Source organism: Balaenoptera acutorostrata, unplaced genomic scaffold (genome assembly GCF_949987535.1).
Source record: "Balaenoptera acutorostrata unplaced genomic scaffold, mBalAcu1.1 scaffold_351, whole genome shotgun sequence".
Lineage (NCBI taxonomy): Eukaryota > Metazoa > Chordata > Mammalia > Artiodactyla > Balaenopteridae > Balaenoptera > Balaenoptera acutorostrata.
The window spans coordinates 256653-280135 of record NW_026646023.1 but is presented as its reverse complement, the minus strand read 5'-3'; the positions used below and the strand labels follow the sequence as shown (position 1 = coordinate 280135).

General features: G+C 40.1%; 1 protein-coding gene across 4 annotated transcripts in view; it reads right to left on the bottom strand.

Moving 5' to 3' along the window:
• The window catches only part of INSIG2 (insulin induced gene 2), a 30694-nt gene extending 14327 nt beyond the window's left edge, over positions 1–16367 (bottom strand). Inside the window, exons 1-2 of one of the 4 annotated variants that reach the window (XM_007169273.2) lie at positions 16290–16367; positions 3772–4164 (exon numbers count right to left, since the gene is read on the bottom strand). In XM_007169273.2, the coding sequence (XP_007169335.1) occupies positions 3772–4015 (244 nt within the window). In that variant the 5' untranslated portion in view covers positions 4016–4164; positions 16290–16367. Of the gene's footprint in view, positions 1–331; positions 935–3771; positions 4165–15860; positions 16242–16289 lie in introns of those variants that run through there. The other 3 variants (XM_007169274.2, XM_057539440.1, XM_007169275.3) reach the window with 3 other exon arrangements.
• Positions 16368–23483: the final 7116 nt, after the last annotated feature.

The window sequence follows — 23483 nt, the reverse complement described above, 5'->3', positions numbered from 1 at the left end:
TTCATCCAACAAATACTTAAACCCCCATAATGTGTCTAGTTCTTGGTATTTACTGGGATTTAAAAAGGGAAAATGAGTAAGACATGACCCCCGTCCCAAAGTGACCACAGAAACAATTAAGTAGAGTAACGTGTTGGGGCAGCACTGACAGGGCCCGGGGGTCCAGTCTTCTTCTGGTGTGTGCCGAGGGGAAGCAGGGTGCGAGCGTGTCAGGAAAGCTTCACAGAAGAGGTGACCCTTGAGGCAGGAGTGTTCAGCAGGTGAGTGGTCTGGAAAGGGCTTTCTAATCAAAGGAAAGCATTTGAGGAAAAGCACAGACAACAGAAAATACCTGGTATCATCTGGAAACTGGAAACTTTAGGCGGAAAGGGAGTTTCGGGTCCAGAAAGACTCTGAGAAGGATACAAGTTGGCGGGGGCCATATCACAGAGACTTGCCCCACAGTCACTGGGAAAATAACACCATCACACGTGTGCCAGAGAGAGGGCCAATCGTTCTTCCAGCAGTGAGTGTACAACACAGGACAGGAGAGGAGGGACTTGGGGTGCAGGGGGGACAAAATCAGAGGCAGAAAAAGAAAAGACTGAAAATTCCAAGCAGAGCGGTTGAGGGCCTAGACCAAGAAAGAGACAAGGGAGAGATGTGAAACTTGGAAACCAGACGTGGGCAGTGAGAGACAACGGGAGGAGCCTTTTAAGACTCTCCAGGAACTGGGTGACTGACTGCATGACTCAGCAGAAAAGATCTGTTTGCTTCCATTTTTAAATTAGATAGTAATTTGACTCGTGATTTGTTAGTCAACTTCTCCGGTTATTTTATCCACACAATCTTTTTTCTCCTATTTATTCTTCAGAGAGATTCCTTTGTAGCTCTCAATCACATTCAAGAGGTTCTTAACTCCAATTCCAATGCACTGCACACGTAAAGAAGTTAACCAACTTGAAACACCAAACATTATTAAACTAAAAATAGAGAACCAAGAAAAGGAAAATGGGATCAAAAGGAGTTTATCGGAGTTCTCTACTAGTTGTCCCTCCAGAAGCACCACTAGCAAATTTTCCAGCACTGGGTTTACATGTAGAAAGTGGTGATTCTGGAGACCCTCCAGAAGGTAGCTGCTCAGTCTACGAATATTAATTGGACAGGAAAATCAAAGGACAATTATCAGTTTTTCTGATTTAAGATGATAAGAGCTTTGAAAATGCACACCAACACATATACACAAAAACATATACATACCATATACACACGCAAACTGTACACACTGTTTCTTACAGCATTTACTTTTTTTCCTTAATATTTTCCCTAAAATTGGAGGGGGGCAGCGATTATGCAAGAGTCCATTTTCCATCTTTGGCCACTTCCACAAACCTGGTATCCCCACCTCCACCTACTAAACACCATGACCTACCCAACATCAACAGCAGCGTTAACTGGAATCTCAATTCCCCAAGGCCTCTCTCCTTTCATTTGCTGGGCACCTCATAGAATGCACTGCTTTCAGAAGAAACACTTAAGCAAGAATGCAAATCCTCCACATGAAATGATATGAGGTTAGGTTTGTAAGTGTGACAAGCCGAGCGGCTGGGAGAAGGTAGGAAAGTAGGGACAAAGTGACTAAAATGTAGCATTAACATTACAAGTTTTCCTTCCTAAATGTGAATTTGTGGCAAAAGTGCCCACATCACAGGCAGAGATGTAACCCTGTTCCTCTCCATAGTGGAGGTAGAATGAAACCTCAGCCAAGTTCTCCTGCCCTAGCCCCGAATGTGTAGCACAGGCCAGTGTACTCCATCCAAGCCTGGCACTTAGTCTGGAAGGTTCAAAAGAGGTACCCAATAGAGGGAAGGAAGAGTGGCTTCCTCTGCCCCCTTCCCCAGCATGTGATGTTTCACCTAGCCACACCATTCCCTGGCTCTGGAATCCTGGACTCATTGATATCCTCTCCGTATCTGTTTCCTCATCCCCCCAAAATAGGCACAATGCAAACATCTCACTCCCAACGCTGCCCTACAGATCCCTGGGGTTAAGGGATATGCCCAGAACATTAGTAGACATTCAATAAGCAATAATTTCCCTCCCTTGACCTTCCTTTTGTCTATTCTGAAAAGACATGTTCTTCCAAGTCCGGAAAAGCTTCTATTAGCAGCAAGACTGCAGCTCTACCATAGGAGAAAATAAAGAAGTAGAAAAAGTCATTGGGAAACTTTTTTTCTTCTGAACTTAAATGAAAGAAAGGAAAATACCTGAGGACTGGTAGACACAACAGAGAATAATAAAACATAATTTACGCTTTGTCTGTTTGGACTATGTTGCCTGTTCTCTCAGAGAATAACAACAGCTCTGGGGAAACTAGGAATCATCACCTTTACAAGTTCTCTTTTAATGTGAATATTGTAATAGTAAGACATCAATATATAAACCATGCTGAAACCTTACCACGAAAATGCCCTGCAATCCACGCAATGGGATTATGTAATTGTCCAATAAGTTTCACAAGGTCATTTAAAAATGTCTCACACCTAACTCCTCACTGTTGGCCCTCTAGCTCTAGGACGGAAGTCAAGGAGGATCTACGCTATATTGCAAGGTAGTTATGTATATTAGGTGTGAGACACCAAATGGACATTCATAAAAGCACTTTTCTCTCTCAATCAGAATTATATTCTACCACATGATTATGGCTTCCTTCTATTACTTTATTATATAAGATAGTAGCAATCTATTGTTCTCATTAGAAAAAGCTGAAGAGCTATCCATTATGGAAGCTCATCATCAATACAGCATTCTGAAATGCTCCACTCTATCCAATACACACTGTCCACCGAAAAAAAGATCTAAATAGGATAATGATGATTTTAAGCAAAGAGAATCTACCTTACTGATCTCTTTAAGAATCTATTATTCTGAATGTATATCTAAAAACAAGATACCAAGAAAAAAAGCATATGCAAAAATCTAAAAAATAACAACATGAAGCTTTAAACTTGAATAAAACTATAGTCAACCTTTGAACAGCATGAGGATTAGGGGCACCAACCCTCCATACAATCAAAAATCTGAGAATAACTTTACAGTCAGCCCTCTGTATCCACAGTTCCACATCCACAGATTCAACCAACCTCGGACTGTGTAGTACGTATTTATTGAAAAACATCCACACATAAATTCCAACTTATGTTGTTCAAGGGTCGACTGTCTCCATCTTTCTAGTTTTTATCTACTTCAAAAACCAAAACTTCAAAAAACATACATGTCAAAACCTTAAAACCAAACAGTGATGATGATCATCAAAATAACTTAACATACGTTTATACGAGATGGATTGACGGAAGAACAAAATTAAGAGGTTAAAAGCCTCATCTCTAAGAGAATCAAGATTGTTTTTAGGATTGAATTTTTAAAAGTCATATGGGTCAGTCAGATAGAAATCAGACACAAAAGAGTACGAACTCTATGATTCCATTTATATCACATTCTAGAACAGGCAAAAATAATCCAGTGACAGCCTGAGGCTGGGGGTAGGCTGCAAAAGGGCACAGGAGAATATAGGGGGTGATAGAAATGTTCTATACCTCGATTGTGGTGGTAGTTACATAACTTGTACGTATTTGTCTAAACTCATCAAACTGTTCATTTAAAACAGGTCTATTGCACTCTATTTAAATTACACCTCCATAAAGCTGATTTTTTAAAAGTATTGCCCAGACAACATTGACACTCATTTACCCTAATTCCTTTCTAAGCGTTACAGACACGGCCTTCACGTACCTGAAGCTGTGCCACAGCACGGCGGTACCCACCATGCTGAAGAAAAGATGCTTGCAATCACATCAGGTGGAAAAAGCGTCACATTTCTTTGAATCTGAAGTAAATTTAACACTAATGCAAGAAATACTCCAATAAAAAACAGCACTACTCCTCGAATCATCAAGTTCACACTTCGGCTAGTGACAGATGAGATATAGGGACCACACTTTTTGGGCCCGGGTGACTGTGTCTCTCCTTCCGCCATGGTTTCATAAGTTCAGTGAGTCAGCAAAAAAATGTTAAAAAGAGGAAGAAGAAATGGCTTCTCAGCTGAAAAGCCAACTGCCTGAACCAAAGCAGATTGGCGTTTCAACAATATTGCATCTCGTCCTAAAATAGGACCTACCAGAAATCCTGCAAGAGATAAGAAAAAAGAAATCAATGTGTCTAATAAATGACTATACAATTTTCCTGATTTCAATACTAATTCATTTTAAAGGCCAAATAATGAATTGACAAGCTTATATATTTAGCTAGTTATTTACTAAATAAGAAGACATTTAAAAAGCATTTTTATATGAATGATGTAATAAAAAATAAAGTGCTAAATCTATATTTACTAGGACAGAATTAGTGACCTAAGAGACTAAAAGGTTAGAATAATAGTAAAAACAGCTAGCCCCACATCAGTGAAAAACGCAGGATGGGTTATCTGAGACACTTCTACTAGAAACTGGAAGATCAAAATCCAGGTTTCTGTTTCTTCTACTCAAATCTCCAAGCCCAAGTAACTGATGGGCTTGGAGATTTAGGTAGAAATTCTTACGCTTTACAGAAAATAAATTTATACTTCACAGAAAATCAACATATTTTGATTGAAAATGTTATATTGTTCTCAATAAAATGTGACTTGCTCGTGAGGACAATCTCCATAGGGGAATAAAATGACCTCTTTTGATGTTTAATGCTGATATATGTGAATTTCTGCACAAAAGTATCTTACAAAGAAACAGACCACCACCCACTCACTCACACATACACCAAGCACAGAAACCAGACCTGACCCGCTGTCACCAGGGCCCGAGTTGTGTCCCACCCCTGCCTTGACCCAGTCTGCCCTTGTTGCAATCATGGGGAGCTACTGTGAGAAAGCTGCAGTAGGAAGCAGAAGAAAGCGAGCTAAGAAAATAAAGAATAACCTCTTGGCTAGATTCTAAGAAGTTTGATCCACATGGCTCCTGATCCCTAAAACCTAGAACTTTGCAAGTACCATCACTCTAGGTATTCACTCACCCCTCTAAACCAAAGTGAACTTTCCTTTGTATATGTTTAAGACAAATAACATTTGAGGCTATCTATGAGCTGTCCTTTTAACTCTCACGATAACCCTAACAGGTAAGTGCAATTATGTCCATTTTACGGGTGAGGTATAAAAGCAAAGAAAGGTTAAGTCACTCAACCAAGTTCCCAGCCTTAGTAAGAGGGCAAGCTGGGATTCAAATCCATGCAGTCTGGCTGGCTCCAAAGCCCTCATTCATACCATTATGTTCAGCCTCCCAAATTGTTACATGTTGCCCTAAATTCTTTTTCTATGAATACTTTTTTTTTAAGTGGGAACGTATTATAAAGACTATTTTCATAACTTACCATTATCCCACCTAACAACATTTCTTGGGATATTTCCTTTGAACCTCTAAGTATTTTATTCAAACCTTTACTATAGCACTTCTAATAGCTACCTTATGTGATGATACGCAGAGTTGCTTTACGGATTATAAAATGTCTATGTAGGTCTTATTCACTATCAAGTTTTCGCTGTGCCTATGTACCCAGAAAGGTGCGTGCCTAGCTCATAGTGGGAGCTCTACATATTCATATTTGTTTCATTAAATTAGGTTAACTCTTTTTGAATCAAACTGTATTGGGTTAAGCAGGCCTTTTTTTTTTAACATCTTTATTGGCGTATAATTGATTTACGATGCTGTGTTAGTTTCTGCTTTATAAGAAAGTGAATCAGCTATACATATACATATATCCCCATATCTCCTCCCTCCCACCCTCCCTATCCCACCCCTCTAGGTGGTCACAAAGCACCGAGCTGATCTCCCTGTGCTATGTAGCTGCTTCCCACTAGCTATCTATTTTACATTTGGTAGTGTACATATGTCCATGCCACTCTCTCACTTCATCCCAGCTTACCCTTCCCCCTCCCCATGTCCTCAAGTCCATTCCCTACATCTGCATCTTTATTCCTGTCCTACCCATAGGTTCTTCAGAAAGTTTATTTATTTTTTTTTAGATTCCATATATATGTGTTACCCTATGGTATTTTATTGTTCTCGTTCTGACTTACTTCACTCTGTATGACAGACTCCAGGTCCATCCACCTCACTACAAATAACTCAATTTCGCTTCTTTTTATGGCTGAGTAATATTCCATTGTATATATGTGCCACACCTTCTTTATCCATTCATCTGTTCACGGACACTTAGGTTGCTTCCACGTCCTGGCTATTGTAAATAGAGCTGCAATGAACATTGTGGTACATGACTCTTTTTGAATTATGGTTTTCTCAGGGTATATGCCCAGTAGTGGGATTGCTGCATTGTATGGTAGATCTATTTTTAGTTTTTTAAGGAACCTCCATACTGTTCTCCATAGTGGCTGTATCAATTTACATTCCCACCAACAGTGCAAGAGGGTTCCCTTTTCTCCACACCCTCTCCAGCATTTATTGTTTGTAGATTTTTTGATGATGGCCATTCTGACTGGTGTGAGGTGATACCTCATTGTAGTTTTGATTTGCATTTCTCTAATGATTAATGACGCTGAGCATCCTTTCATGTGTTTGTTGGCGATCTGTATATCTTCTTGGGAGAAATGTCTATTTAGGTCTGCCCATTTTTGGATTGGGTTGTTTGTTTTTTTGATATTGAGCTGCATGAGCTCTTTATAAATGTTGGAGATTAATCCTTTGTCAGCTGCTTCATTTGCAAATATCTTCTCTCATTCTGAGGGTGGTCTTTTCGTCTCGTTTATGGTTTCCTTTGCTGTGCAAAAGCTTTTAAGTTTCATTAGGTCCCATTTGTTTATTTTTGTTTTTATTTTCATTTCTCTAGGAGGTGGGTCAAAAAGAATCTTGCTGTGATTTATGTCATAGAGTGTTCTGCCTATGTTTTCTTCTAAGAGTATTATAGTGGCTGGCCTTACATTTAGGTCTTTAATCCATCTGGAGTTTATTTTTGTATATGGTGTTAGGGAGTGTTCTAATTTCATTCTTTTACATGTAGCTGTCCAGTTTTCCCAGCACCACTTCTTGAAGAGCCTGTCTTTTCTCCATTGTATATTCTTGCCTCCTTTATCAAAAATAAGGTGACCATATGTGTGTGGGTTTATCTCTGGGCTTTCTATACCGTTCCATTGATCTGTATTTCTGTTTTTGTGCCAGAACCATACTGTATTGATTACTGTAGCTTTGTATTATAGTCTGAAGTCCAGGAGCTTGATTCCTCCAGCTCCGTTCTTTCTCAAGATTGCTTTGGCTACTCAGGGTCTTTTGTGTTTCCATACGAATTGTGAAATTTGTTCTAGTTCTGTGAAAAATGCCACTGGTAGTTTGATAAGGATTGCACTGAATCTGCAGATTGCTTTGGGTAGTATAGTCATTTTCACAATGTTGACTCTTCCAATCCAAGAACATGGTATATATATCCATCTGTTTCTATCAACTTTAATTTCTTTCAGCAGTGTCTTATAGTTTTCTGCATGCAGGTCTTGGTCTCCTTAGGTAGGTTTATTCCTAGGTATTTTATTCTTTTTGTTGCAATGGTAAATGGGAGTGTTTCCTTAATTTCTCTTCAGATTTTTCATCATTAGTGTATAGGAAAGCAAGAGATTTCTGTGCATTAATTTTGTATCCTGCTACTCTACCAAATTCATTGATTAGCTCTAGTAGTTTTCTGGTAGCATCTTTAGGATTCTCTATGTAGAGTATCATGTTATCTGCAAACAGTGACAGCTTTACTTCTTCTTTTCCGAGTTGGATTCCTTTTATTTTGTTTTCGTCTCTGATGGCTTTGGCTAAAACTTCCAAAACTATGTTCAATAATAGTGGTGAGAGTGGACAACCTTCTCTTGTTCCTGATCTTAGAGGAAATGGTTTCAATTTTTCACCATTGAGAATGATGTTGGTTGTGGATCTGTCATATATGGCCTTTATTAGGTTGAGGTAAGTTCCCTCTATGCCTATTTGATCTGATATGAGTATTGCTACTCCAGCTTTCTTTTGATTTCCATTTGCATGGAATATCTTTTTCCGTCCCCTCACTTTCAGTCTGTATGTGTCCCTAGGTCTGAAGTGGGTGTCTTGTAGACAGCCTATGTATGCGTCTTGTTTTTGTATCCATTCAGCCAGTCTATGTCTTTTGGTTGGAGTATTTAATCCATTTACATTTAAGGTGGTTCTCAATATGTATTTTCCTATTACCATTTTCTTAATTGTTTGAGTTTGTTATTGTAGGTCTTTTCCTTCCCTTGTGTTTCCTGCCTAGAGACGTTCCTTTAGCATTTGTTGTACAGCTGGTTTGGTGGTGCTGAATTCTCTTAGCTTTTGCTTGCCTGTAAAGGTTTTAATTTCTCCCTCAAATCTGAATGAGATCCTTGCTGGGTAGGGTAATCTTGGTTGTAGTTTATTCCCTTTCATCACTTTAAATATGTCCTGCCACTCCCTCAGCCTTGCAGAGTTTCTGCTGAAAGATCAGCTGTTAACCTTATGGAGATTCCCTTGTACGTTATTTTTTGCTTTTCCCTTGCTGCTTTTAATATTTCTTCTTTGTATTTAATTTTTGATAGTTTGATTAATATGTGTCTTGGTGTGTTTCCCCTTGGATTTATCCTGTATGGGACTCTCTGAGCTTCCTGGACTTGACTATTTCCTTTCCCATATTAGGGAAATTTTCAACCATAATCTCTTCAAGTACTTTCTCAGTCCCTTTCTTTTTCTCTTCTTCTTCTGGGACCCCTATAACTCAAATGTTGGTGCATTTAATGTTGTCCCAGATGTCTCTGAGACTCTCCTCAATTCTTTTCATTCTTTTTTCTTTATTCTACTCTGCGGTAGTTATTTCCACTATTTTATCTTCGAGGTCACTTATCCGTTCTTCTGCCTAAGAACTTCTAGCCAAAGTTATTCTGTTATTGATTCTGTCTAGAGAATATTTAATTTCATTTATTGTGTTGTTCATCATTGTTTGTTTGTTCTTTAGTTCTTCTAGGTCCTTGTTAAATGTTTCTTGTATTTTCTCCATTCTATTTCCAAGATTTTGGATCATCTTTACTATCATTACTCTGAATTCTTTTTCAGTTAGACTGCCTATTTCCTCTTCATTTGTTTGGTCTGGTGGGTTTTTACCTTGCTCCTTCATCTGCTGCGTATTCCTCTGTCTTCTCATTTTGCTTAACTTACTGTGTTTGGGGTCTCCTTTTTTGCAGGCTGCAGGTTCATAGTTCCTGTTGTTTTTGGTGTCTGCCCCCAGTGGGTAAGGTTGGTTCAGTGGGTTGTGTAGGCTTCTGGGTGGAGGGGATTGGTATCTGTGGTCTGGTGGATGAGGCTGGATCTTGTCTTTCTGGTGGGCAGGACCGCATCCAGTGGTGTGTTTTGGGGTGTCTGTTACCTTATTATGATTTTTGGCAGCCTCTCTGCTAATGGGTGGGGTTGTGTTCCTGTCTTGCTAGTTGCTTGGCATAGGGTGTCCAGCCCTATAGCTTGTTGGTCATTGAGTGGAACTGGGTCTTAGCATTGAGATGGAGATATTTGGGAGAGCTTTCACTGTTTGATATCATGTAGAGCCGGGAGGTCTCTGGTGGACCAATGTCCTGAACTTGGCTCTCCCACCTCAGAGGCACAGGCCTGACACCTGGCTGGAGCACCAAGACCCTGTCAGCCACACGGCTCAGAAGAAAAGGGAGAAAAATAGAAAGAAAGAAAAAATAATGATAAAATAAAATAAAGTTATTAAAATAAAAAAAATGTTAAATTATTAAAAATAAAAAAGTTTAAAAGAAAAAAAAAAGAAAGAAGAGAGCAACCAAACCAAAAAAATCTACCAATGATAACAAGCGCTCAAAACTATCCAAAAAAAAAAAAAAAACCCAGACAGACAGAACCCTAGGACAAATGGTAAAAGCAAAGCTATACAGACAAAATCACACAATGAAGCATACACATACACACTCACAAAAAGAGAAACAGGAAAAAAATATACATATATCTATATGTAAAAAAAAAAAAAAAAGGAAGACAGCAATCAAATCAATAAACAAATCTACCAATGACAATAAACTCTAAATACTAAACAAGATGAACATAAAACCAGAAACAAATTAGATGCAGAAAGCAAACCCCAAGCCTACAGTTGATCCCAAAGTCCACCACCTCAATTTTGGGATGATTCGTTGTCTATTCAGGTAGTCCAGAGATGCAGGGTACATCAAGTTGATTGCGGAGATTAAATCCGCTGCTCCTGAGGCTGCTGTGAGAGATTTCCCTTTCTTTTCTTTGTTCGCTCAGCTCCTGGGGTTCAGCTTTGGATTTGACCCCTCCTCTGCATGTAGGTCTCCTGAGGGCGTCTGTTCTTCGCTCAGACAGGACGGGGTTAAAATAGCAGCTGATTAGGGGGCTCTGGCTCACTCAGGGTGGGAGGCAGAGAGGGGTACAGAATGCAGGGCGAGCCTGCGGCGGCAGAGGCCAACATGACATTGCAACAGTCTGAGGTGCGCCGTGCGTTCTCCCGGGGAAGTTGTCGCTGGATCACGGGACCCTGGCAGTGGCGGGCTGCACCGGCTCCCGGGAGGGGTGGTGTGGAGAGTGACCTGTGCTCGCACACAGGCTTCTTGGTGGCGGCAGCAGCAGCCTTAGCATTTCATACCCGTCTCTGGGGTCCGCTCTGGCAGCCACGGCTCGTGTCTGTCTCTGGAGCTCGTTTAGGCGGTGCTCTGAATCCTCTCTCATCACGCACCCTGAAACAATGGTCTCTTGCCTCTTAGGCAGGTCCAGACTTTTCCCCGGACTCCCTCCCGGCTAGCTGTGCACACTAGCCCCCTTCAGGCTGTGTTCACGCAGCCAACCCCAGTCCCTCCCCTGGGATCTGACCTCCAAAACCCGAGCCTCAGCTCCCAGCCCCCGCCTGCCTCAGCGGGTGAGCAGACAAGCCTCTCGGGCTGGTGAGTGCCGGTCAGCACCGATCCTCTGTGTGGGAGTCTCTCCGCTTTGCCCTCCGCACCCCTGTTGCTGCGCTCTCCTCCGTGGCTCCGAAGCTCTCCCCCATCGTCCACCTTCTGTCTCCGCCCGCGAAGGGGCTTCCTAGCATGTGGAAACCTTTCCTCCTTCACAGCTCCCTCCCAGAGGTGCAGGTCCTGTCCCTATTCTTTTGTCTCTGTATTTTCTTTGTTCTTTTGCCCTACTCAGGTACATAAGGAGTTTCTTGCCTTTTGGGAAGTCTGAGGTCTTCTGCCACCGTTCAGTAGGTGTTCTGTAGGAGTTGTTCCACATGTAGATGTATTTCTGATGTATTTGTGGGGAGGAAGGTGATCTCCACGTCTTACTCCTCTGCCATCTTGAAGGTCTCTCCTAAGCAGGGCTTTTGGAAGGTAAACCTAATCTAGCACTTAATCATCTTTAAAATATATGTCCTCTAAGCTTCCAAGTTTCAAACTACCTTATAAATGAATTTTGGGAACAAAACCCATGTGTAAACTGGAGGGAGGGGTGGGGGTGTTGAGTTTAGAAATAATCAGTATGAAAATGAGAACATCTGTAAGCACTAGTAACTTTCACAGCCTATCAGTTCCACGTGATAAACAGAGACAGTAGACTTTTTTACTGTGCCTCTACCACACTCAAAGCTCTGTGCCCAACACCCAAGGGGGGAATTTTACCCTCAAGCTCACAAACCTACTTACTCTAGCATCGCTGAGCTCTATAGCTTAGCAGCCTTGAGAAAACAGTACATATTATAGCTGATTCATAGGAAAATATATTCTAAACACCTACTGAAAATCCTAGAAATCATAGAAGACATCTCCCCCTGACCTGGTCTTGCAGACTATTCCTTGCTGTGGTATGCAGCATGTCAGCATGTCATGTGTTCTATAGTGTTCAGTAGCTACAGAATTCATCATCATCATCATCATAATACAGCATCCATTTATGGAGGGCCTACTCCATGCCAGGCATATAGTAACTCTAATCTTCAAAATAATGCTAAAGGTAGGTATTATCATCCACATTTTACAAATGAAGATATAAAGTCAAAGAGACTTAGCAACTTGCCTATGGTCACATGACATGCAGCTTTAGCACTGGAATTGTACCTTACTGATGCCAAAACCCATCCTCTTTCCTGTAAACCTTGAGTCCCATTCCAGCCCAACTCCTTAGACTTCTTTTTTGGCATCCCCTATAGAAAGGATGTGGTTACTGAAAAGATGGATAGACACCGGAAAACAATCTTAACTGTAAATATTCTCAAGGTACTAATGTCAGTTAGTGTCCAAGCAGAAAGACCATAAGAATAAATGTACAAACACCTTGAAATTTTCTTTAAAAGTACTAGATCCAGGAGTAAAAAGATGTATTAAAGAAAAAAAATCATATGGCCAACTTACATACAGTATTAGACCAAGAGTTGACTCCTCATTTCCCAAACTTCAGTAGACACAGCAATACCCCCCGCTTTCTGCTATTAAAACAGCTACTAGAGGACAAAGAGTAAATATACATTTTAAGTAACCCAAATTGCTCTAGTATATCTAGTAAATTGTTTCTGTCTGTGAATTTTTCCAAAAGAGAATTTTATGTTGAATAATATTTTTAAAAGAACAAAACAGCTTCAGTTTTAAAAAGCTATTCTGGTGTGGTAGGTCCCATCTCACATCAGTCACCAGTGTTTGTCAAAGGGCACTGGCATTTTGGGCAGGGCAATTTCTTGTTGTTTGGAACTGCCCTAAGCATTGCAAAACATTTAGCAGCCCTGGCTCGTGCCCACTAAATGCCAGTGCACGCCCCCTCCCCGCTCTGAGATAACCAAACATGGCCTTACATGTTTCCAAATTCCCACAGAGAGGCAATGTTCTCCCACTGAGAGATACTGATTGCTAGACTCTTTCCGCATTCTATTTCCAGGCTGCTAGAGACTTTCTACAATGTTTATTTATGTAATTCTGCCCCAGCTGTTTACTCAACCTTTCCTCAAAGTGCTTGTTTATAGTTTCCTACTTCACCCCAAAAGTTGTCTTTAAAAATAACACAACACTTGTTTCATGTTTATTTGAATAAGATTTTTTAAGCTATTTTTTAAGTCCAAAAAGCTAATTTTGTGACTACATAATAATAAAATACTATATAATTACTGGAGGCAAAAATAAAAGTTAAAATGTTTTAGAATCACAGTATCCTAAAATGTAAGAAATGGAAGGGAACTGGGAGTTCATCTCTTCCAGGGGGTATGTGAGTCTGATGTAAAACAAAACCAAAAAAGTTGTGGATATGTGCATTTTTCAGGTTAGGGTGTTGGACATTTTTATATCAAGTACTCAAAAAGTTCATGATCCAAAAGAAGTTAAGAACCAGTGATCTGTTTCCTGGCAAAGCAAATGAGACCCAAAGTGGTTAAGAGAAGTGACAAGATCAAGAATGTATACTACTGGGTCTTGCTACGACAGACAAACATGTAAAGTGAACTCCTAGAAATGGCCAGACTGACTCATCAAAGGGGTAAAAAATTCCACAAGACCATTCACCGCCTACTATGCAACAACTAAGTTCCTAAATAAAGCATGTTGTTTATAATAGTCACACATTAGGGGAGTAGGTTATTTTAAAGTGAAAGCTCTTGGAATAAGTATCCCTAATTTGTTTGTTTTAAAGTTTGGTTTCCTGATTATGTATTGATAATATCTTCCTAGAGCATATCTATACCTTTAAATGTTACTGTTACATCAGCAATAAATTCGATTCTCAAAATTTTTTTAAAAACCTATATTTGAAAAATTTAGATTACCCAAGAAACAATTTTCTTATCAGGGAAGAAGTCTCTGGTATAAAGATACCATTTAAAAGACAATATCTCAATAGATCCTCAACAATAATCCTAGTAAGTAGGCAGGTGTTTTTAATCCTTAATCTTTTTATTTTACAAAATAAAATAGATTAAGTAACTTTCTGAGATTATAAAACTGTTGCCAGGTAGTACCAGGACTAGCCCCAAGCACTCAGACTCCATGTCCAGAGTATTTCCCATTTCACAGTTGCCTTTTCTACAAACACCATACAGAAACAATTGACATGTCACAAAAGAAACAGTTTTTAAAGCCATGTTGAGAAACTACCGTTAATACCAAAATAATACTTTTTTTTTTTCAAAAACTGACAAAGAAGAAACTTCCACAGAACATGAAAAATTCTACCTTGAGCCCTGACCTACAATTTCTATACAGTACGTTACTGAACAAAAAAGAAAAATAGTTCAAATAGTTTGGATAGATAATAACAAATCATCAAAACTGGAAAAACATTATTCCCAGTCTCTGGCTTCCTGTCAATGGATTATTATTACCTTTAGGTAAATAAAATAAGTGATTCTCAGCTTTGTGGATGAAAATCAAAGTTTACATTTGCCACTGAAACAACTTCCAGGCAACAGGCATTTGAAAACAAGCATACAAACAAAATCTCCTTAAGAACCGATGAAGTACCAATTGTATTTTAACAATTGCAACACCCCCAAAACCATACAAGATTATTTGTCTTCAAAGGAAGAGCAGTCACAGAAGTATGTTTACTCCCTCAGATTACCTGTCTCTTCAGGTGCTTAGGTCAGAAAGGCTACTAAATAATAAAATTAAATTACTACCTCACATCTTTTTTATCCTATGCTCTTGTAATTAGAATGGCATTCTCAAAATAGAATAAGCATTACAGTTAGGAAAAACACACTTAAATCAATGAAACTCTCCTTAAATAAAAGCACACAAATGTGAATCATAGGCTATGGACGCTAAAAACTTCTAGGAAGAAAAACATGTTTGCCTTGAAGACCCTGCAACTCATCTTTCCTGTCAACATTAAAACCCAAACACAGAAACCATTAAGCAAGCAACATTTGCATCCCATTATTGCTTTTAAATGACAAATCTCAGTCCCTAAAAAGGTTACTCCATCGTTTGAGAATAATTTTCTGATAACAATGAAAACAAGCTCTGTCTTTAAATTACTAAATTGCATTTTATCCTTTCCTTTTCAGCCCATCACACGTAAAAGCAACAGCTGTCAGTTTAAAAAGAATCAACCTCTTTCCCAAATAAATGTACATGATTCACAGCTTCGTCACTTTATATCAAATATGTACTGAGAACTATAACAAAACACACTACTCAACGTCATGTCCAGAGGAAGAATAAAAGGAGGAAACAGGAAGAGTACGTGGCTATTCTCTGGGGGGGGGGCCCTATTAGTGGGGGCATCCCTTCATTCATTTTTCACTCAATGGTTCCCTATCAGGGCCAAACCCCAAAGTTCGAAGACACAACCTAGCCTCCGCCAGACTGCCTTCATTCCTCCTGCACCCAAGACAGGAGCTTGTCTTCCCCCGCAATCCTCAGCTCCATTGCAATAGTGATCCCGGCCAGTCTCAGTGCCCCAGCTGTCAAGACTATTCATTCCTTCTTGAAGCATTTTCTCAATAATCCTACAAAATAGTCAGCTCTCCCTGGTATATTTTCCTAGACTATCTAGCTAACGCCATACTTCACTAACTTTTTGCCAATGCTAACTGGACATGGGTCACTATCACTTAAGTTTTACCACCCTTCCCCTCGTCCCCCATCATACCCACACTGCTTTCCTCTACCAGATTGCCAAACCCCACTGACCAACCCTAAAATCCCAGAAACTATCATCAACCGACTTCTAGGTCCTGAAAAGAGGTATCTTTGTCTTTACCACACACCTACTCCAGAGGTTTCCAATTCCAATCCAAAATGCCGAAGCCCCACTCCTCAACCCAATATCAACACACCTTTTGGCGGATTCTAAGCATTCTACAATACCTACCTTTTCGGATCCTTCCCCCTCCCAAGCCTGAGTCTGGTCTCCCTGGCTACGAGCCTGCCGAGTCCTGACAGCTCTATGCTTGACAGCCCGCCGACCTCCACCCCATCAGATCTCCGGGGTCGCCCTTCCCGCCGTCCTCCAGCCTTCTTTCCGCTCGGACACTCTTCCACTGTCCGGGGAGCCTCGGCCTCTCCTAGACCCTCTCCCGGACCCAGGTGTCCCCTTCCGGATCTCGCCGACCCTTCTCCAGGTTAAGCGGAGCCCCTCGCCCTTCAGGCCCCATCTGTGGTCCTGGCTCCTCGCACTTGCCAGCAGGGTTCCCAGGCCGCAAAAACGCAAGCGGTTCCTCTTCCCGAGGGCCACCACCTTCCTCAGGCCCCTTCCCTCAGCACCAAGTCCCCCGCGCTTCCCCGGGGAAGCCCAACTCACCCCCGCCTCCGCCATCTTCTGGGACCGGCCCCCACCTCCGTCGCCGCTTCCTCCTCCCCTCCCACAACTCCGCCCGAGCTCCACTGCGCCTGTGCGGCCGACGCGGACACGCTCGGACGATCGGGGCAGAACAACTTCCGGTTCCCAACGGCGCCAGGTGGTGGGCCCGCGAGCCGGGGCAAAAGGACTTCCGGTCTCCGCGAGGGTAGCGGCCGGCTGTAGGCGTGGACTGTCGAGTGGTGAAAGGCTGCTAGATCTGCTGTTGTTTGCTGACCGGGGCAGTTGTCGTTTTTACTGGTACATTTATTAATGAAAATTGAAGGAGAAATTAAATTTGCAACAAAATGCATCTAAGCAAGTATTTTTATGGCCTTTCTTGTTTTCTCTAATGTTTCCTAAAGGTCTTAAATTTCTCTCCTGTAGGTTTTCACACTACCAGTAAAAAAAGGGATGTGGGTGGATTATACTGAATGGAGGAGGAATTTTTAAAAGAAAGGAGAAAAGCACCCAGAAAAGAGACAATAACTTCAAAATGTCCTGACATCATTGTTCTCTTTACAGCAACATGAGTCCTGTTCATCAGGTCTTGCCTCCTCTAACCCAGCTTTTTCAAACACTTCAAAATTGCCTTCAATGAAATCCTTATGGAAGATTTTAGGCTGGAGAGACCTTTGTTTTAGTTTAAATATTTACTGATTGCAAGGAGGGACAAGACCTAAAAAGCAAGAACTGTGGGGCCCCCAGTTCCTAAGGTTCTTCCATCCAACGCAGTCATTCCTACTTCAGTATGAGGCAGAATACAAAGTCCTCAGGAGAAATACAGAGAGCCACCGTCTTCTGATTAAGTTTGGGAACAGTTTTCATGCATGATAAGGAGGCAGATACGATGAAGCTGTGCATTCTCTGGGAGCTCAGAGATGGAAAAACATGAAATAGATGGTGGAGCCTGGAGCGTGGACAGATGTATTGAGACATGAGATCTGAATGTCACACTCATGAATTTGGACTAGATATTTGTTATTATCATGGAACCATGAAAATCACAAATTACTTGATGCCAGAGTATAAATTGATGAAGAACGCTGAGAAATCAGAATAACTTTGGGTTACTTTGAAGCTGGTGTAATATGGCTGAGAGAACACTGGTGAAGGATTGAAACCTGGCGCTGTGACAGCAAGTGCATAATCATGTCCAATAAATTGATTTCTCTAGGCTTTTTTGTTCTCATTTGTAAAATGAAGGATTGGTCTAGATTATTTCTAAGGTTCTCTTCATAGGCAAAAGTATCAATGATTTGCTAATTCTGTGACTTCAGAAAAAGTTTTTTCTGTTAACCTTACATGTTGTTTGGTTTCCCAACTGAATGGGACAAAAGGTAAACTAGAAAACAAAAACCTTTTTACTTAGCTAACACAAACACCCACAAAAGTTTATTTGCCTTGTTGAAGTGAGATATTGTTAGACTAACATTAATGATTGTCCAAGGGTTGATGACTAAGCCTCTAAGAACCTTGGACTTGGAAGCCTTACCCGAATTAAAAGCATCTGGAGTTTTCCTAGTCAGTACCTAGAACCCAAAACACTAGAGACTCTAGTACTAGTTTTGGTGGTGTTTTGATGTAGGAATACGTATAGTTGTAGGACACAAAAAGTCAAGGATTTTTGCCTTTTTGAGATTACGGGATGGATCATTTATTAATCCATTCATCCCTCAACAACTATCACCTGAACATCATGCACATCCCAGGTACTTGGCACTGGACCTCAGGAGGAAAACAAAACCTTTTCTGCCTTGTGAAGTCTGCAATACAGTTGAGGAAACACACAGTAAATAGTTAAATTAGTGTATACTTTCAAATTGAGACAAGTGCTACAAAGATGATGAACATCTCCATACTGTGAAAGGGGACTGGGTACGACTTCAGGTGTGACTTGAAGATAGAGATCTTCTAAGAGCAGGGTGAAGAGCAAGTGTGAAGGCACTAAAGCTGCAAAATCTTGGAACATTCTGAAAGGAAGGCAAAGCAGCTAGTGGGTAGCCATTGAGAAGAAGGTTACATATTGAGGTTGTGTGTTAATTTCATGGCTTACTATGTGCCAGGCACTATGCTAAATTCCGTTTCATTTCACATGCTCAAAACCCCTTCAAAACAGTTACTATATAGTAGATGAGAAATTAAGGCTAAGAGCAGCGATTCTCACCCTGGCTGCATGTCAAGATCACCTGTGGATCTATTACAATTTCTAGTGCCTGAGCCTCACTCTCCATACATTCTGATTTGATTGGACTGAAGAGGGGGCCTGGGCCCTTTTAATAAATCCCTTGTGTAATCCTAATATGAAGCCAGAGTTGAGAATCACTGTCTTAAAGTTAATTTGCCCAGGGTCACTTGGCAACTAAGTGGCAGAGGAGAGAAATTAAACCTAGATCTGTCTGATTCTACAACCTGTGCTTTTAGCCACTCACTAGTGCCCTGTCAACATTCACCTACGTGTAGCGCCAGTTGCATGCTAAAAACTTTGTAAAACACTGAGAAATAAAAATGAACAAGACAGAGCCCTCGCCTTCATTAAATTCACAGCCTTTTAAGGCAGAAGTCTCAGTAAATGAAGCTAGGCCAGCTCATGTAGGCAGAAACAAGTCAACTGAGGACTGTCATTGAGATCAGATACGTTCTTCCTATTTTAAGCTAGATTGGCACTGAAGGTAACTGGTGCATCAGGGGATCTACGTAGGCAGCTATTGCAATCATCATCTGAGAGATGGTACAAGCCTGAACTAAGACAATGGTGAGGGTTCAAAGAGAATTGGCAGGACTTGCTGACCACTGACATGAGGGTGAGGACAAGAAAGAAGTGGAAGATGACTTCAGAGTTTCGAGTTTGATAGACTTAGTGGAAGTGAACACCACTGAACTAGAACAAGAACACAGGAATTGAATCTGGGGTTGAACGAGTTTGAAATACTTGTGGAACATTTAGGTAAAAATGTCTAATAGAGTACTGGAAACGTGCATATGGAATTCAGGTGAGCAAACGGATAGAAATAGATATCTGGAATCCTTGACCTCCAGGTGGTAGTTGAAGGCATGCCTTGCATAGTGTGTATGCTGTGTATGGAATTTTTTTTAAAAGACAATAGAGATCAAGAGGAAAAAAATCCACAAAACCTGACGTTGTTGTATTTGAATAGTTCAATAAAGCTATTTTTATCTGCAGTGATATTAAACACAGTCAACTTATGATTATCTATGATGAGATTTTAATACTTTCCAGACCTTCCCTGGGCACACAGCAAATTTAACAGATGATGCATAACCATGGAATGCAAACCAATTTTAAATATTGGCTAAATATTTAAGAATGCTATATGATGCATTCAGAACTGTAACAGAAATATCCTACAACAGTGTTTTCACACATAACTAATTTGTATGTAACCCTAGTTTTGACTTCAATCATTTTGATAATATTACTAAACGTACAAAAATTATAATGTTCTAAACATAAAACTAGGTAGAAAATCCTTAGGCTTAACTCCTACTTCTATAAACCAAAACATTTGCAAAATAAATATGAACAAAAGCATAAAATAAGTAAGCTTCAAATTATAGTAATGTGAAAGGTGTTTCTTGAAACTGAAGCATTTCAATAAAGACTGAAGTAGCTGCTACAGAATGAATTATTTTGAGATAAAACATGCTCTTATTACTGTTTATCATGTGATGGCCCAATTCTTTCACTACTTCTCTTTATTGAACCTTTATTTGTACAGTCAACCCTACCATTATTTGGCCTTCATTTAGAGCGAATGATAATTTAAATCCATCTCTGTTGTTTTTTAATCAATGTAAGACAATTAGAATCCAATCTTAAGAGAAATCATGTAGCAATGCTCTGCTGGAACGTGTTTATCAACATGATTCACAACATGCTTGTATTAATATTTGATGGTTGTCATGTAATTAAAATCACATCATTTAAAAATTCTCCAGTAAATTTATGGACCACTGAGAATGTACTCATGTCCTCTAAAGATCTGCAAACACTACTTTGAAAAAAGCTATCATAGGTTATCCAGAGTTTTTGCTTATTTATGCCTTGTAAAATTCCTTAGCATAAATCTCCAATTCCCAAAATGTATTCCGTAGAATTAATATTAACAGGAATTTGTGGAGAAAAATAGGATTCTGTGCTCATATTTGGTAAGCACTGGATTAGAAAAAATTAAACAGATATTGTCAATATGGGAATTTTGAGACCCTGTAATATTCCAGGACACAATTTGTTCCATGAAACATTTGTTTCCCCCCCCCCCCTTTGGAGCATCTCACAGAGCTAGTGGTTGGCTATGTTTATATATTGTCAAATAAACATCCCTCTCTAATATGTTTAGGGGAAGTTGAAGTATTGACGTTGAATTTTACAGTGAAAGCTGTTTATAAAATCCTCTGTCATCAATCAATCCATCATCATCTACATAGAAAGCAGGCTCTTAGGGCATACAGCACACTTTTCAGTGCCTAGGATGGTGCCTGGTTTGTATTGTAATACAAGTTCAATAAATATTTGTTGGGTTAATTAAAATTTTGTTGTGTTTGTTATTTGTTTTATGTCAATAGTGGTTGCTACTATTTTGGTATCATGAACTATGTAGCATCTGGAGAGAAGACTGATCAGAAAACTATTTTTATATAGCCTTCTTATATAACAAGTGTTTATCCTGAAGGAGCAGAAAGAAATTTGTCTTAGAATCTGTACTGTCTAAGAATCTGTACTGTCTAATACAGCAGGCACTAGACACATGCATCTATTTAAATTAATTAAAATAAAATAAAAATTCAGGTCCTCAGTTACACTAGCCACATCTCAAGAGTGCAATAACCCACGTGATGGACAGTGCAGATTATAGGACACTTCTATCATCACATGACGTTTTACTGGGAAGCACTGATTAGATGATTTATGTACATTTAGCTGCCTCAAAATACTGACAAGGTAAGAAAAAACATCAAGAAATAGAGGCAAAATCATTATCTATCCACCAACGTGTCCATCTAAAATTTATTGGTTCTCTTAGCATGTTGGAGACAGAATTCTGTAATGCAGAGGAGCCCAGTGGTTTTAGTTTTACTTTAGGAAAAAGCTTGAGTTATGGCCTTCTAAGCTTTCAGACTTGGCACCAGTCTCTTCCAGAGGGACGTGCCCATTTCAGAAGGCAGTTTGGTTTCTCAGCAAGAATCATGAGTAGGTGACCTATAAGAAAGTCTATATAGCACATAAACGTGGGCCAGGTTATAAAGAAAAAGCTTCCCGCTGGAAACAGTGTTTGTTGGAATGTATTTTAAGTAGGACCTTGAAAGCATCAAACATCTGAAAAGATCAAGAGGGATGAGCAGGCTGAAATCTAAGGGGAAATGGGACCCCAGGCAAGTAAGCAGAGCAAGGAAGCCACTCTTGCCCTGAAATTATTTGCTGATTGGGAAAAACTGAAATTCTGTTTTGGCAGACTTTTCAGACAAGAGACAATGTAACATCTTGGCTGCGAACTTTTGGCGTCAGAGACCTCACATTGAAAAGGCAGAACCCCAAAGAACAGCACCTTTGACCCTGTGAAGTAATCCCACTCCCCACCCACAGGCGGAAATGAGTAGAGCAGTGGGAAATTCAAAGGTATGAAATAAGTACCTGTGGAAATGTAGCCAGAAGCTGGCCTTCAGGCAAATTTGCATTCCAAATTCACTCCACCCCAGTAAATACAAAAACTTCCTGTCTTTAGTTTTGTTTAAAGTGGTCTTAGAACGGATAGGGTCCAAAATGCCTGTGAACTGAACCCTTCTAAATGTTCTTCCAGCCTTTTCCAAATACCAAGCCCACATCTAATACATCTAGAAGTTTCTTTAGTAACACTCACCTTAACCAAGTATCCAGAGCTTTCAACTTATTTGTCATAGGAAACAAAAACCACCCTTTTCATATTTTCATTTCATCAAATTACAAATTTTGTATCACTTTATGTAATTTCAACAACACAACTGGTAACAATCACAATGAACTCTTGGTGGACACACAACCTAATTGCTGGGGCCACAAGAGCCTGGGGCAGCCGGCCGCGGGAATGGAGGAGGCTCTGCCAGGGAAAGGGGGCTTTTACTCTACTCTGAGTGCAGGATCTTCTTTTTTCTTATTTTTTATTTTATTGAAGTACAGTTGATTGACAATACTGTGTTAGTTTCTTCTGGACAGCAAAGTGACTCAGTTACACATGTATATCTATTCTTTTTCATATTCTTTTCCATTGTGGTTTATCCCAGGATATTGCATAGAGTTCCCTGTGCTCTACGGTGGGACCTTGTTGTGTATCCATCCTCTATATACTAGTGTGCACCTGTTCATCCCACACTCCCAGCCCTTCCCTTCCCTACCCTCCTCCCCACACCCCAGCCACAAGTCTGTTCTCTCTGTGAGACTGTTTCAGGATCTTCTTACATCCTTTGTCAGCGCTGGGAGGAGACCGGGAGGCTCACAGAGGGAAAGGACTTGCCCAGGGTTTATTATCAGTTGGGTCAGAAGAGCAATCAGATCTTTGATTCCTAATCCTGTGCTCTTTTTTTTTTTTTTTAAATAGAATTCATCTTGATCTCAGGACCATGCTTTACATCTTTTAGATCATGTAAAAGACATTTTTCTACTATATTAGCTTAACAGACTCTGAGACAATAATAGATCATTCTTGGTATATTTGTAGGTAAAGCTTTTATACGTTTTCTTAATAATATGCCCAGAATACTCAATATAAGTTATTTATCATTTCATAACTCTGTACACTGAGATCACCCACTATTTGATAATAGTTACAAATGTGAGGTGATTTCATAATAGGGATGCTTATCTTCTTGCATGTAAACTCATTCAATGTCTACTGCAATTACTGACCTTAGCTTAATTGTAATTTTTTTAAATTGGTGGCTAGCTCCATACCACATTCAAACAAACTGGAAGAAAAGAGGAATGACAGAGGCGCTTATAAATCAGTCTAGTCACAAGCCGGCAAACTAACCTGAATTCTCATGGTTGCACTGCTTCAATCCGTGATGATTAGTGATGTGATGATCAATGCTGGCTACAGAAAAAAAAAAAAAAAAGTGGTCAAAGAGGTGGGCAGGATGGGGAACAGGACAGGTTGAACCTCC